The 14,172-nt window shown below is 36.0% G+C and overlaps 2 protein-coding genes across 3 annotated transcripts in view; one reads left to right on the top strand and one right to left on the bottom strand.

The window, feature by feature from the left end:
• si:dkey-82f1.1 (DENN domain-containing protein 2A) overlaps positions 1-1,027 on the bottom strand; it is a 75,631-nt gene extending 74,604 nt beyond the window's left edge. The window contains exon 1 of the mRNA XM_067436470.1: positions 993-1,027. The gene's annotated coding sequence lies outside the window, so the exon portion shown is untranslated. The remainder of the gene's footprint in view (positions 1-992) is intronic.
• A 595-nt stretch (positions 1,028-1,622) lies between these two features.
• Positions 1,623-13,288, top strand: adck2 (aarF domain containing kinase 2). Of its 2 annotated transcripts, XM_067435967.1 has the most exons (9): positions 1,623-1,911; positions 2,210-2,884; positions 5,255-5,401; positions 7,057-7,185; positions 7,256-7,351; positions 7,424-7,669; positions 8,601-8,729; positions 9,303-9,356; positions 12,428-13,288. In XM_067435967.1, exons 1-9 carry the CDS (start codon positions 1,891-1,893, stop codon positions 12,566-12,568), a joined length of 1,638 nt encoding a protein of 545 aa, XP_067292068.1. In that variant the 5' UTR covers positions 1,623-1,890; the 3' UTR covers positions 12,569-13,288. The 2 variants fall into 2 exon arrangements, with proteins under 2 accessions (XP_067292068.1, XP_067292067.1); XM_067435966.1 differs by having other exon boundaries at positions 1,624-2,884.
• The last annotated feature ends 884 nt before the right edge of the window (positions 13,289-14,172 follow it).

The following is a 14,172-nucleotide window of genomic DNA, read 5'->3' as shown; positions in this document are numbered from 1 at the left end:
GTCAGAAAGATTTTTGTTTATAAACAAAATCAATACTTATATTCATGAAGGATACATTCAATTGATAAAAAGTAACAATAAAAAATATCTTTATGTTACAAAGATTTCTATTTCAAATAAATTAGGTTCTTTTGAACTTTCATCAAAGTATCACACCAAAATATGAGGCTGTGTTCAAGTCATAATGTTTCTTGATCATCAAATCCTCATATGAGAATGATTTCTGAAGTATCAAGTGACACTGAAGACTGGAGTAATGATGATAAATTCAGCTTTGATCACGGGAATACATTACAGCTTAACAATAGGCCTATATTCACACAGAAAACACTTACTTTAAATTGTATAATATTTCACAGTTTTTACAGTATTTTTGATCAAATAAAAGCTTCCTTGGTGAGCAGAAATACAAACTGAATCACTTTACATTAATACCAACTCAGTTTTCTAAGAGCTTATTAAAATCAGATTGTTTTGCTTTACATTGGCATGTTTGGACGTCACATGTTTACAATAGGGTTTGAAGTCGAGGCCCCTGGAGCGATGCGTTTTCCTGCCCGCAGTGGGTCTCCCAGGATCCCATGTGAAGGACAGTCTTGGCTCGACTTCAAGAGAGGAGGAGGAGGAGGAGATAGACTCGAGAGATCGAGTTACGCTCAGATTAAACTGGAGACTTCGCGGACTTAATTTAATCGGTGTCTTTTGTTGCTGTTGTGAAGCTTTTGTGCTGAAGTTACTCTGGCTGCAAAGCTGAATTTAAAGCAAACCTTCACGCACGGTGAGTTTGTAAAAGTAATTGAACACAAAGCTGTTATTAAAGGATCTCAACGTTTTGAACATTTGAATGAGAAATGCACAAAATCAAACACAAGCATGTATGCTTAAATATGAGCTTTCTAAATACAGAAACATCACCCATATCATGCTGTAACAGAGAAGCAGAAACGTTCAGATAAAATCAAAGACACTGATGATCAGGTCTGTCTTTATACCTGCTCCATAATGTTTATTTTGGGTTATGAGAGAGGAAGGTTGACTTCTGTCCACAGCACAGTCATATTAATGACAAAACACAGTCACAGCGACCCCTACCGCCACATGACCGTTTGGCTTGAGAAGGAGAAGAAAAGAAAATCACACTAATTGATTGACATGAACAGGCATTGGCTTATATAATTATTTAATTAAAAATCATTATTTAAAGTACTTTATTTAACTATTTCAGAATAAACTGATACATTTAGTTGCTGTTTTACTGAATTCATTATTTATTTAATTATATAATTATATACATAGTATGATACATAATTAGAACTTCTAATATGAACAAAAAACAACAATAATACTAATAATAAACGTTTAATAAATAACAAATAAAACTGCAATAAAATACTATATTTTATAACAAAAATATAAACATTTAGTCATTGTGTTTTATTTTACCGTATTAGTATTTTACTTTTTTAATTGTAATTCGTTTTAATTAAAGCCTATTTTTAAGTAAGGTCTACATGCAAGTACTTGTGTTTATTGTTATAGCTGAGTTTTAAATATAACACGTAGGCTACTTTACTAATCAACCAATCTTTTCCATTTCCACTGAAGCGCGGAACTAATGTTGAGAGTCACAGCACGGAGGCATTTAGCAGCCGGACCCGAGGAGAGGAGCAACATCACATAACCAATATTTGAATGAATTAATCTGAATTCGTGTTGAAACGTGGCGTTACAATGAAAAAATGACGCTAAACAGCTCTGTATTGGAGCTCTGTCAGCGAAAAATTATAAGAAAATGTAAAAAATCGATGCATTTGACGACGTGTTGATTTATGTTTGAACCAGGAGTAACGTTAGTTTGAATTCTTCTGTGCAATTTACTCCTAGATATAAATGTTTTTCACTGCTGTGCACGTAAGTTTTTGCCCTACACAATTTCCCATTTTTAAAATTTAATGTGTTTATTAATAACACTATTATAATTGCTATAAATTGAACTACATGTATCCTGAATGCCTAAATAATAATTATAGCAATAATGTCTGGATTATGTGCAAAGCACCTGGTCCAGAACTTCAGGTGCATTGTGCACAGGGTGTCGGTTCGAATCCCGTCCCGTAGAGTGTTTCTTGTTACTCGTCTTTTAACTCAAACCCCTAAAGTGGGTCTGTTCTGTTGGACTGCATGTGGCATCACTTATGCCTCTGGACAGGAAGCCGTCCATCAGAACAGAATCACAGAGAGGAAGTCAATCGCCCGAGTGCAAATCCACAGGTTAATATTCGTCCTGCGTCTGGGACTCCGTGCCTTGGTGCTTTATCTGAAGTTCAGCCCTCTTCTTCTTCTATACCCCCTGACTCTACTATCACACCGTTGGGCGTCTCACTGGCTGGACGCCCTGCTTTGGGTCACAGAGACATCTGGACCTACTTTTATCAAGCTGGGCCAGTGGGCCAGCACCAGACGGGACCTCTTCTCGCAGGACTTCTGCGATCGCTTCTCAAGGCTCCACGTGCAAGTTAAGCCCCATCCCTGGATTCACACCAAGCTCTGTCTGAGAAGGGCGTTTGGGGAAGGATGGAGGCAGGTGTTTGTGTTCGACAGTAAGAAACCTGTGGGGTCGGGTTGTGTGGCACAGGTGTACCGCGCCAAAGCCAAAGTGGCCAGTGTGGAAGATCCGGCGTTCCAGCAGCTGGTGGAGGAGCTGGAGAAGAAGAACCTCCTGGAGGCCTGGGAGATTCCTGGTCTGGGAGGAGCTCTGAGTGACCTCTGGGAGACCAGTAAAGATGAGGACGAGACCCTGGATATCAAGACCAGGGGTTTCGGAGAGAGACCAGCTCCAGGCGAACACCCCGAGGAAGAGCGCCTGATACCCGTGGCCATTAAGGTAAAGATCATATTTTCTTTTTTAAAACCATCATCTCACTTAGCTTAAAGGGTTAGTTCACCCAAAAATGTAAATTGTGTGATTAATTCCTCCTGTGGTTGGACACCCGTCAGACCTCTGTTCATCTTCAGACACAGATGAAGATATTAGTGTTGAAATCCGATGGCTCAGAAAGGCCTTCATTGACACCAATGTCATTTCCTCTCTCAAGACCCATAAAGGCACTAAAGACGTCGTTACAAAGCCCATCTCACTACAGCGGCTCTACAATCATTTATGAAGACACCAGAAGAGTTTGTGTGTGCAAAAAAACTAAATGGGTGAACTAACCCTTTAATTGGAATATTTTCATGTTTCAGTCAATTCCCAGTGAAATCAGTCTTTATTGTCTTTTAAGTACAACATGTAAAAGGATTTCAGTTGGTTATGCAGGTGCAAAATTGATAAAAATGAGAACGTAAATAAAAAATTAATAGATAAGTAAATCTGATCTTTATTTGTGTATACCATACTTTCGTGTATAGAAATATGTCAGATTATCAAGGTAAATGGGTTTAAATGACATTTAATGTTTATTTGTCTAACTCTGTTGAATATGTATGTGTATGTGTGTATATATATATATATATATATATATATATAGTAATTTACACCATTAATTTTCATTATAGTAATCTGTAATCTGATAAAATACACATATATTCTCCATTAAATCAATTTACAGTACACCATTCATTTTCACAAGAAAAAAATATACAGTCAAACTTTTATTCAGACACCTCCAACATTTTCTCACATCATCACATTTTATTCGCTATAGTTTATAAAATGGTAATAAAATAAGACAAGAACTCAGAGTTAATCACACACATACCCACATATTATATAAATACAAACTTTTGTGTTAGATACTGTAAGGCCGCCTAAATCGTCCCAATGGAGGCTAACGATCGGCGGGTGAAGGTCGCTGCGCGTTCGGTCTTTTCAGCGGGGAAAAGGGATTTTATTCCAATTTCTCTTTATCTGACTCCATTTAATCATAATTTAGAATTTAGGTTAGAATGCCAGTTGGTTATTTGGTCATTATATTTAATAGTTTAACTACACATTTAATTATTCCATTTAACCCTTTGTTGAAATTATACCCAACCTGAATAATTCCAGAGCAAGTCAGAATCAATCAAAGTGTAACAATTTATTAACAGTCAGGTAAATGTATAAAGCCAATTACATAGTCAATTCAAAGGTAATCCATATAACATCAAATACTCTGAAGTAAAGAATGAAATGTATACCTGACTTCTGAAAATTACGTAATGCTGGCGAGCCCTGAGCTCTTTGCAACATTCCCTTAAATACCCAGAAACAAATGCACAAACTCTTTCAAATGTAAACACGAGTTCACAACGGGAATTTGCATTAATCAAGACTTGTATTGATGCACAGGCCAAATGGCTGAAAGTCACACCCACCAAACTAAGACAAGATATCTCTAAACTCTTAAAACATTGATTATCTTTTGGTTAACTTCTGTGGGGAGGAGATTTTTGTACCAGTCGCACTGGAGACATTTCAAATGATATCAAACACATACAATACTCTCTCGTGTGGATTGACATTGTAATATAGAGATTCTGGGTGTATTTTCAGTGATCCCAGCATGAGAGAGGGAAGGAATTGGGTGGAAGGGGTCTCCAGTGGTGTGTGAGGGACAGTTCAGATGTTAATTTCCTTTATTTTCTCAGAGAGTCCTTGGTCCTCATTTAGACATTTCGGCATCTACATTCTTAATGTAAAATTCTCAAAGAAATACATCAGATTATCAAGGTAAAATTGGTGTTTAAATGATTTGTATTTCTTGTTTAGTTTGTTCTTCTGAGATTTATTTGACAGTTCTTAAAGTTGAAGTCATTCAACATTTCAGTCTCAGACAAATCCAGATCAAACCAGCTTAAACTTCATATAAAAACTTGGTCTCATAGACGATGTATTATTGTCCTAAGTATGATATTAAATAGTAATTTGCACCATTAATTTTCTTATTAAAAAAAGCATATTTTATTAAATCTAAAAAATATAGATTTAATAAAATAGTTTTTTTTAGGCCTAACAATTTTTGGGGGGGTCAAAAATGACCGGAACAGAGGGTTAAGGATGATTGATGACCACTCTTGTTTAACTGGTTAGTTACAACCATGAACAAGCTCAACTTACAGCCAAAACATTAGCACTAATATAATTGAAATAAAATGTATTAATTTATTGCTTGTATTTATTTATGGGTTTGTCTTTTTATTGGTTAGTTAATGTTTTTGTCGTTTTTTTCCTGTTGTTATTGATCTGATCATTGTGTGTCCTTTCTTCACTCAGGTTCTTCATCCAGGAATCAGGCGGCAGGTGCAGATCGATCTGATCCTGATGAAAGCTGGAAGTTTATTCCTCAACTGTTTGCCCGGCATCAAGTGGCTCAGCCTGCCTGAAATTGTAGATGAATTTGAGAAGCTCATGACCAAACAGGTACTGATGCTTTTTTGAAGAATGTTCCTTCTTGGCAGTTAACCTATTTAAAACCACTTAGTTACTTGAAAATAAATAATATAAATATTAAAGTCAGCATGAACCGGAAGTTGCGACCAACTTTAGTGTTGTGACGTATTTTCTGAGTGAAACGGATTATTGAATGAGAAGATTAGAGGGCGTGGCTTGTTTTTTCTGTCTTTTATTCATTTTGAGGAATACTTGCGTTACTTATTTGCGAATACTTTGCATTATAAAGTAACTCAGAGATTTTGTTTTAACATTAAAAATAATCTGATTACTTTACTATTTGCTTGAAGAGTAATCTGATTACTTTACTATTTGCTTGAAGAGTAATCTGATTACTTTACTATTTGCTTGAAGAGTAATCTGATTACTTTACTATTTGCTTGAAGAGTAATCTGATTACTTTACTATTTGCTTGAAGAGTAATCTGATTACTTTACTAGTTACTTGAAAAAGTAATCTGATTACTTTATTAGTTGCTTGAAAAAGTAATCTGATTAGGCCTACTTCACTAGTTGCTTGAAAAGGAAATCTTATTACTTAATTAGTTGCTTGAAAAGTAATCTGATTACTTCACTAGTTGCTTGAAAAAGTAATCTTATCTGCTTGTTAAGTCGTGACAGGAAGGAACGCCGTTTCTGGGTCCAAGCCTCAACTCGTTTCACGTGAGAATGCCATTGACTCCCGTTTATGAGCGCTATTTTTTTTTTTCATATTAAACATCAAACATTTAAAAAAGTTAAAGATTTTAAATACTTACAGTCTACACAACATCCTCTATGGTCACAGCGTTATAGACATTAATATTTTAACGATTTATAAAAGATGAATCACTGTCTGGCCATCTGGAATTTTGGTATGGAGAAAAAGGTAATTATTCTAACTTTTTTTGTAGTATTACACCACATTGTTTGTGTATATTAGCACCGTTTGTAGTTTTTCTTGTGGTATAAGATAGAGCGGTTGGACCCGGAAGCGCTGCCGCGTGGCGTCAGCCTTAACAACCAGATTACCTTATTAGTTGCTTGAAAAGTAATCTGATTACTTGTTAATTGTTAAAAGTAGTCTGGTTACTTTACTAGTTGCTTGAAAAAGTAATCTGATTACTTTACTTGTTAATTGTTATATGTAGTCTGGTTACTTAACTAGTTGCTTGAAAAAGTAATCTGATTACTTTACTTGTTAATTGTTAAAAGTAGTCTGGTTACTTTACTAGTTGCTTGAAAAAGTAATCTGATTACTTTACTTGTTAATTGTTATATGTAGTCTGGTTACTTAACTAGTTGCTTGAAAAAGTAATCTGATTACTTTACTTGTTAATTGTTATATGTAGTCTGGTTACTTTACTAGTTGCTTGAAAAAGTAATCTGATTACTTGTTAATTGTTAAAAGTAATCTGGTTACTTAACTAGTTGCTTGAAAAAGTAATCTGATTACTTTACTTGTTAATTGTTAAAAGTAGTCTGGTTACTTTACTAGTTGCTTGAAAAAAAAATCTGATTACTTGTTAATAGTCTGATTGCGTAACTCATGTTACTTGCAATGAGTCCAACACTGACAATACTAGTGTCACAATTATACCTAAATGACTAAAACATTCAGACACTTTAACATCCTTTTTGATGCAGATTGATCTTCGGTTTGAGGCCCAGAACATGGAAAAGTTCCAAAAAAATTTCAAAGATCTGGAATATGTGAAGTTCCCAACACCCCTCAGGCCGTTCGTCACAAGGGCTGTGTTGGTAGAAACATTTGAGGTAATAAAAATTATTTTAATATTGCATAACCTATTTTATTTCACTTACGCTTTGATCTGTGCTCTTGTAGGAGAGTGAACCCATCTCAAAGTACATGGGCTCTGACGTCCCAGCAGGAATCAAGGAGAGAATCGCGAGGATGGGTGTCGATCTTCTTTTGAAAATGGTTAGTTAAACAATCACCAGATTCATTTTGTGTTTGTTACACTGGAGTCTAACTTGTGGTCATCTCTTTCAGGTGTTTATGGATAATTTCGTCCACGGGGACCTCCATCCCGGGAACATCCTGGTGCAGGGTGGGCGAGGAGCGGTTCCTCAGGACAGGGCCACTCTGACGGACCTGTGGGACACTGTGGTGGTCAGCATGAGGCCGACTCCTCCGGCCCTGCAGCTGGTTCTATTGGACGCGGGCATCGTGGCTCAGCTCAGCGAGGCGGATCAGCGCAACTTCAGAGCCGTGTTCACTGCTGTCGTTCTCAAGCAGGTAAAGGACAGATGTGGATTGTGGTTCTTACATCCACAGCACTGAGTGTGAATGGACTAAGCGCCAAATTTTAGCCTGAAATGTTGATGATGCTTTTGCAAAATTGGCATCTATGTTATTTTAGTATTAAAAGGGTGGTTGCATGCAATTTTTTTTTAATTTTTTACTTTAGTTACTGTGTAATGTTGCTGCTTGAGTATCAACAGTATCTGCAAAGTTACAGCGCTAAAAGTTCAAGGCAAACGGAGATATTGTCTTTTAAAGTTATGGCAGTTTATTGCCTACAAAAATGGCCGGTTTGGACTACAACAAGCTTCTTCCTGGTTGGTGACATCATAAACCCTCGCTAGTCTCCGCAGATGTGACTTCTGCCCGTAATGGTAAGGGGCGTGGTGTTTCCGGCAACCTGTGCTTGGCACTTCAGCCAGTAAAAATACAGGAAACTACATTTGGCCATCTAACCAATCTAAGACCATTGCGTTTTTCGGAGGGATGGGCTTCGTAGAAGCAGGAGACAAATGAGTAATTTGTGTGAGTAAAAATGAGTAACGTTTTGAGCTTGTCTGAATTCAACCACTTCCAGTTAGTGGAAAACTAATTTGACCGGATTGCTTTCGTAGTGTAAACGCTCATGCTGTCAAATGCATTCAAACAGCCCCTAAAAGACTGTCTACTCTCCTTCTACTGAACATTTTGGGATGCCCGCTAGCCAGACGGGAATTAAACTGTCAGCTGGAGAGACAAGTTTTTTAGTTTTTTTGAAGATTTTAGTTTTTTTGAAAAACATACCTAGCTCAATGCTTTCTCTCCACTCCTGATTTCTAACATACACTCTAGCGTTTTAAAATGGTTTTAAAAATCATGTTGTGTATTCCGGCCTTTAGTTTTAGTTAATAATAACAACATTGACCTCATGTACATGTGTGTTCAGGGCGAGCGAGTTGCAGAGCTAATCCTTCATCACGCCCGCGCCAATGAGTGCCAGGATGTGACGCGTTTCAAGAAGGAAATGGCTGAACTCGTGGATCATGCACTCAGTGACACGCTTTCACTGGGAAAGGTATGAGGTTACACACACCTCCATCACTTGCATAAAGTATAGGTAGGAATAATAATTATTTTTTATTTTTTTTGTCTGAAAAAAATTATCTTCTGCTCACCAAGTCTGCATTTATTTGATTAAAAAATACAGTATTATTAAAATTGAAAGTTTTTTTTAAATATATGTTCGAATGTAATGTATTACTGTGATCAAAGCTGAGTTTTCAGCATCATTACTCCAGTCTTCAGTGTCACATGATCCTTCAGAAATCATTCTGATATGATGACTTGCTGAAACATTTCTTCTTATCAATGTTGAAAACAGTCGTGCTGCTGCTTCATATTTTTGTGCAACCATGATACACTACCATTTCAAACTCTGGGATTAAATATTGTGTAAGCATGTTGTGTAAGCATGTACATCTAATTTGCTGGCATTAAATTGTATTAAATGATCAGCAGCATTATATCCCTCAAGACGTGTGTCGGCTATTAAAACTAATTTTGGCTGACCACTATACATTTCAATATTGCTGGTTAAAAATGTTGCTCTACATGCCTAATGTTTCACACAGTATGTGTTGTTTCATAGATTCAGGTGTCCGAGCTGTTGTCACGAGTCTTCGGGTTACTGATCCATCACAAGGTGAGAGCAGCTGCTTTTACTTCATGTTAAATTACTCAGAACTTTACTATAGTAATATCAGTAAATTATGCATAATTACATGCAAACTAACCCTATAGGAGCAACATGTAGTTAATTAATATTATGCTGTACTTAAATATATAACACTGTAACAATGACACCTTAAGTATTACAAACTGTCAAAATTAATATGAACTAAGATAAATAAATGCTTTAGATGTATTTGTGTTATGTAATAAACTTAACTAATGTTAACTATTTTAACTTTATTGTGAAGTGTTAACAAATAATAAAGCATGGTAATGTGCAAAGCAGAAAAATGTTGGGGTTGAAATCTGGCATGCACAGATATTTCATGTGAAAAAAATTATGAAAATGCAAAGCAATATTTAGAGGTTGTTGACCAAATTTACCAATAACGAAGTTGGACCACACTAGCTGATAACCGATTAATCAACTGCAGGGCTTGACATAAGCATGTTTATGTTCTTGTCCTTCGAACATGTAAATCATTCATTTACTTATTCGAGTAAAAAATGTGCTTGTCCGGAAAAAAGTATTAAAAAATTGTTTATTTTTATTTTGTGTGCGTGTTGTAACTATAATTTATTCTGAAGCAATATTCTCACGAGTGTTCAATCAGCTTTGACATATTTAAATCTGCATATTTGTGAATTTTCTTTGTGCTTTTTTTGTTTTTATTGAATCAAATTTGTGATATTTTTACCTTTTATAAAGGGCATTTCCCCCCTAATCTTATTAAATATAGGCTATGCTTCAGGTTTAATTTTATATTGTTAAATTTGATCAATACATTAAATTAAATTAAGACACTATAAGGGCTATTAACAATAAAATTAAATAATTTACACTGAAAAATTACAACTGCATTAAATAATGTTTTGAGATTTGTAGTTTTAAATAGACACATAAGAAATGTTGGAAAGTATGTTTAAACATGAAACTAAACCTCCAGTAGGTGGCAGCAGCAGGTGGCCGTCCTAATGAGTCAGCCATTGAGTCGTTCATTCAAACGATTCATTCAAATGCTGAATCGTTCAGTAACACACGTGTTGCTGTGAGACGCGTTGCGGTTCTGCTGTGTGTGAACGATTTTCGCTGCTGAAATAAAACAAAAGCCCTCAATATTGCATCTAAAATGAAAGTGACTTTAAGTGAATGTAAATGTCAGTGAATGTTAATTATTTATTTATGAAACTGTCATTTGAAAGCAGTGTCATTTTCAGTCGTGATGGTATTTAGGAAACAGCTTAAACTCTCTAGTGTTGTAATTTCTCCTCGAGAGGCTGCACGAGCATCAACAGCGCGACCTTATTATCCGACCAGTTCATTATATATTATTATCCACTATCGATCGCCACTAAAAATGCACAATCATTCTTGCATTTTGGTGTTTCGCTAGTTATTTTTGGTTTTAATCTGGCTCTTGTCCGTCGGGCAAGTAAAATTCTTTTTCACTTGTCCCTTCAAAAAATACACTTGTCCCGGACAAGCGTTAATGTCGAGCCCTGAACTGATTGTTTTTAAAATAGAGACTGAATGAAAACGGATATAACGCATGAAGAAGTGCTGATCTTTAATAAAAAATAAAAATTTCAATTTCAATTGCAATTGACAACCTCACCACTAGATGCCGCTAATTATCACACGCTGCACCTTTAATATGCAAAATCTGTCGACCTCTATTAAAGGGATCCCATGGTGTTGAGACTTGTATGGCTTAATATAACATAAATGATGTATCTTACTGAATTATGTGGTAGAAAACCCATGAAAGATCTACGTTATTTAAAAAATCAATTTTATATTTGGACCATGGGCGGCGCCATTTTGTTTGCGTCCTAGGTTGATGACGTAGAATGGTTGAACTCCTCAATCAGCTGGCGTTACCCGTAGCTATTTTTACCACAACGCAACTCGAAAATTGTTTCAGAGTTAAACAAAACCAATGAATTGCTTTGTAATTGTACTTAAAACACACTCAAACATACATGTGCACACAAACTCACCTACACAAGTCACAAACAGATCGGCGGGCGCGCACACACACACCTGACAGACTGCTCTGTCTCAATCGCATGCATCATCACCAAAACATCCTGCCTCTCTTCCTCACGTTACTTTATCTCATCGTCCTAGCTAGATATTTCCCTCTGCTGGTCACATTAGGCATTACAGTTAATCTACTATCAACAGTCTATCTAGGATATCAACACAGGGAATAGATTGAGGGTTATGTATGCGCGCACGCAGTGCGTGCGTGTGTGTGTGTGTTCGCGCCGATCTGTTGGGGTGTGTGTGTGTTCGCGCCGATCTGTTGGGGTGTGTGTGAGTCTGTGAGAGAGAGAGAGTTTGTGTGCACATGTATGTTTGGGTGCGTGAAGTCGGACAGCTGTTTGTAAATCGGCTGTACACTCGTTATTGCGGTGAACGTGAGACTGAATGACTGCACTCGAACATGTCCACTATGGTGTCGGACAACACTACAAATGGCCGTCCCTTCAAATAATGCCTTATTTCAAGGTATAGGGGGTCGATTTCAGATTCAGCCCCTGTCGTGGAGACTGAACAGCCCAACATCTCGATTGAAACAGAGCCTGTCGTGTGCGCGCCCGCCGATCTGTTTGTGACTTGTGTAGGTGAGTTTGTGTGCACATGTATGTTTGAGTGTGTTTTAAGTACAATTACAAAGGAATTCATTGGTTTTGTTTAACTCTGAAACAATTTTCGAGTTGCGTTGTGGTAAAAATAGCTACGGGTAACGCCAGCTGATTGAGGAGTTCAACCTTTCTACGTCATCAACCTAGAACGCAAACAAAATGGCGCCGCCCATGGTCCAAATATAAAATCGATTTTTAAAATAATGTAGATCTTTCATGGGTTTTCTACTACATAATTCAGTAAGAGACATCATTTATGTTATATTAAGCCATACAAGTCTCAACACCAGGGGATCCCTTTAATATTGTGATTGTGATATCACAATGTATCTTGATACTATTCTTTGTTTTAAGTATTAAGTGACGTGTGTTTTCCTTTGCCCTTGGCAGGTGAAGTTGGAGAGTAATTTTGCATCTATGGTGTTTGCCATAATGGTCCTGGAGGGTTTGGGCAGATCGCTGGACCCTAACCTGGACATCCTGGAGATCGCCAAACCCCTCCTGCTGAAAAACTGCGCCTCGCTCCTCTGAGACTCATCCCTCACACTGCCAGCATTAACCTCATTGTTCCAGACGCCTGCTGCTCAAACTGGGAATTTAACCTCGCTCAGAGTAAACAGTACCTGGGATCAATTTACAAGAGTCTTGTCCATGTTCAGGGTTATATGGAAATGTTCTAGCTGATCCTGGATCAATAATATATGCTGTGATTGGATTGAACTAACGGGCCCAGATTCAACCTTGATATGTGAACTAAACCCTAGAGGCCTGAAGTTTATTTAAGATGTTAAAATCAATGTCAGATTACAAGGTAAAGCATAATATACACATTTTAGGCTGCTTTCATATTAAGTTTAAGTGATTTATTCCCAAAACCTGAAACGTTACATATATTGTCAAGCAGAAGAAACCCATTGTCTGAATAAGATCATAGAGTTAGTGCTTACAATCTATGCAAATGTAGAAAGGACCAGATTGTATCCATACACCATGTCTTTTTGTTCATCGTGTTTTATTAACATAACATTAGTTAAATATACCAAAAAGAATGGCCATTTAAATGTGTCTGTACCAATTTAAATCGTAAAACATTTAGTTGACAATCAAACTTTAATAAGTTGATCGAGCAAAAATTGGATTTTACATACCTGATGATCTCATGGTATCTCTTGTCTGTCCTTTTTAACTTCCATGTCATGACTGTATTTTGTTGTTTACCCTCTGATGGGTGAAAACATCTTTGTTTATTTTGCACACTTTTGTCTGAATTAAAGTAATCTATACTTTGACAGAAACCTTTTGTTTCAACATGTTTCTTTTTTTATGATATACGTTTGTACTGTTTAACCAAGCTGTACTGTTTGTACATTAAAGTAAAGGTTTAGTTTGTGGTCGTGTATGGCCAGCCATATTGACTTACATTCAAACATATTCATTTTGATTTATATTCATATGAATTCTTGTTAGCAACAATTACATTTTTACTAGTTAAAATGCTAATTCTTGATATAAGAAATTAGATTTCTACTAGTAATGTTGACTAATTGTGATATCAGGAATTACACTTCAACTAGTAAACTATAATTTCAGTTGTTAAATATCACCACAGGCTGCCAATCAAATGAATTTGTTGATATCAATACTTTTTTTCTTACTAGTTAATTACAATTTCACATATAAGAAATATAATTCTTATTAATAAAAAGCCTTCACATAATTATATGGTTACTACTAGTGCAAATGTCTATTCTTGATATCAACAATTGAATTGTTGCTAATAAAAAATTTCATTTTTGATATCACTAATTCGATTGTCACCATTGACAATGTTAATTTCTGACATCATGAATGTGATTATTACTACTAAGAAAGCCATTTTAGATATCTGAAATTACTCTCCTAATTCTTGATATTAGAAATACATTTTATTTTACATTTAGTCAGAAATAACAAATGTTGAAATACGTTTACAGATACAAAGAAATAACATTTCTTCTAGTACAAATTGAATTATTGATGAGAAATTATAGTTGCACCAGTAACCACGTAATTATTGATATAAAAAATTGTTTGATCTATTACTAGTAAGAATTGTATTTCTGATATGCGAAACTATTCCAACTAGTAAGAAATCA

The sequence above is a fragment of the Pseudorasbora parva genome, chromosome 25 (assembly GCF_024679245.1).
Source record: "Pseudorasbora parva isolate DD20220531a chromosome 25, ASM2467924v1, whole genome shotgun sequence".
In the NCBI taxonomy this organism is placed as follows: Eukaryota; Metazoa; Chordata; class Actinopteri; order Cypriniformes; family Gobionidae; genus Pseudorasbora; species Pseudorasbora parva.
Note: the sequence above shows the minus strand (reverse complement) of the source record. Positions and strands in the feature narration are given on the sequence as shown.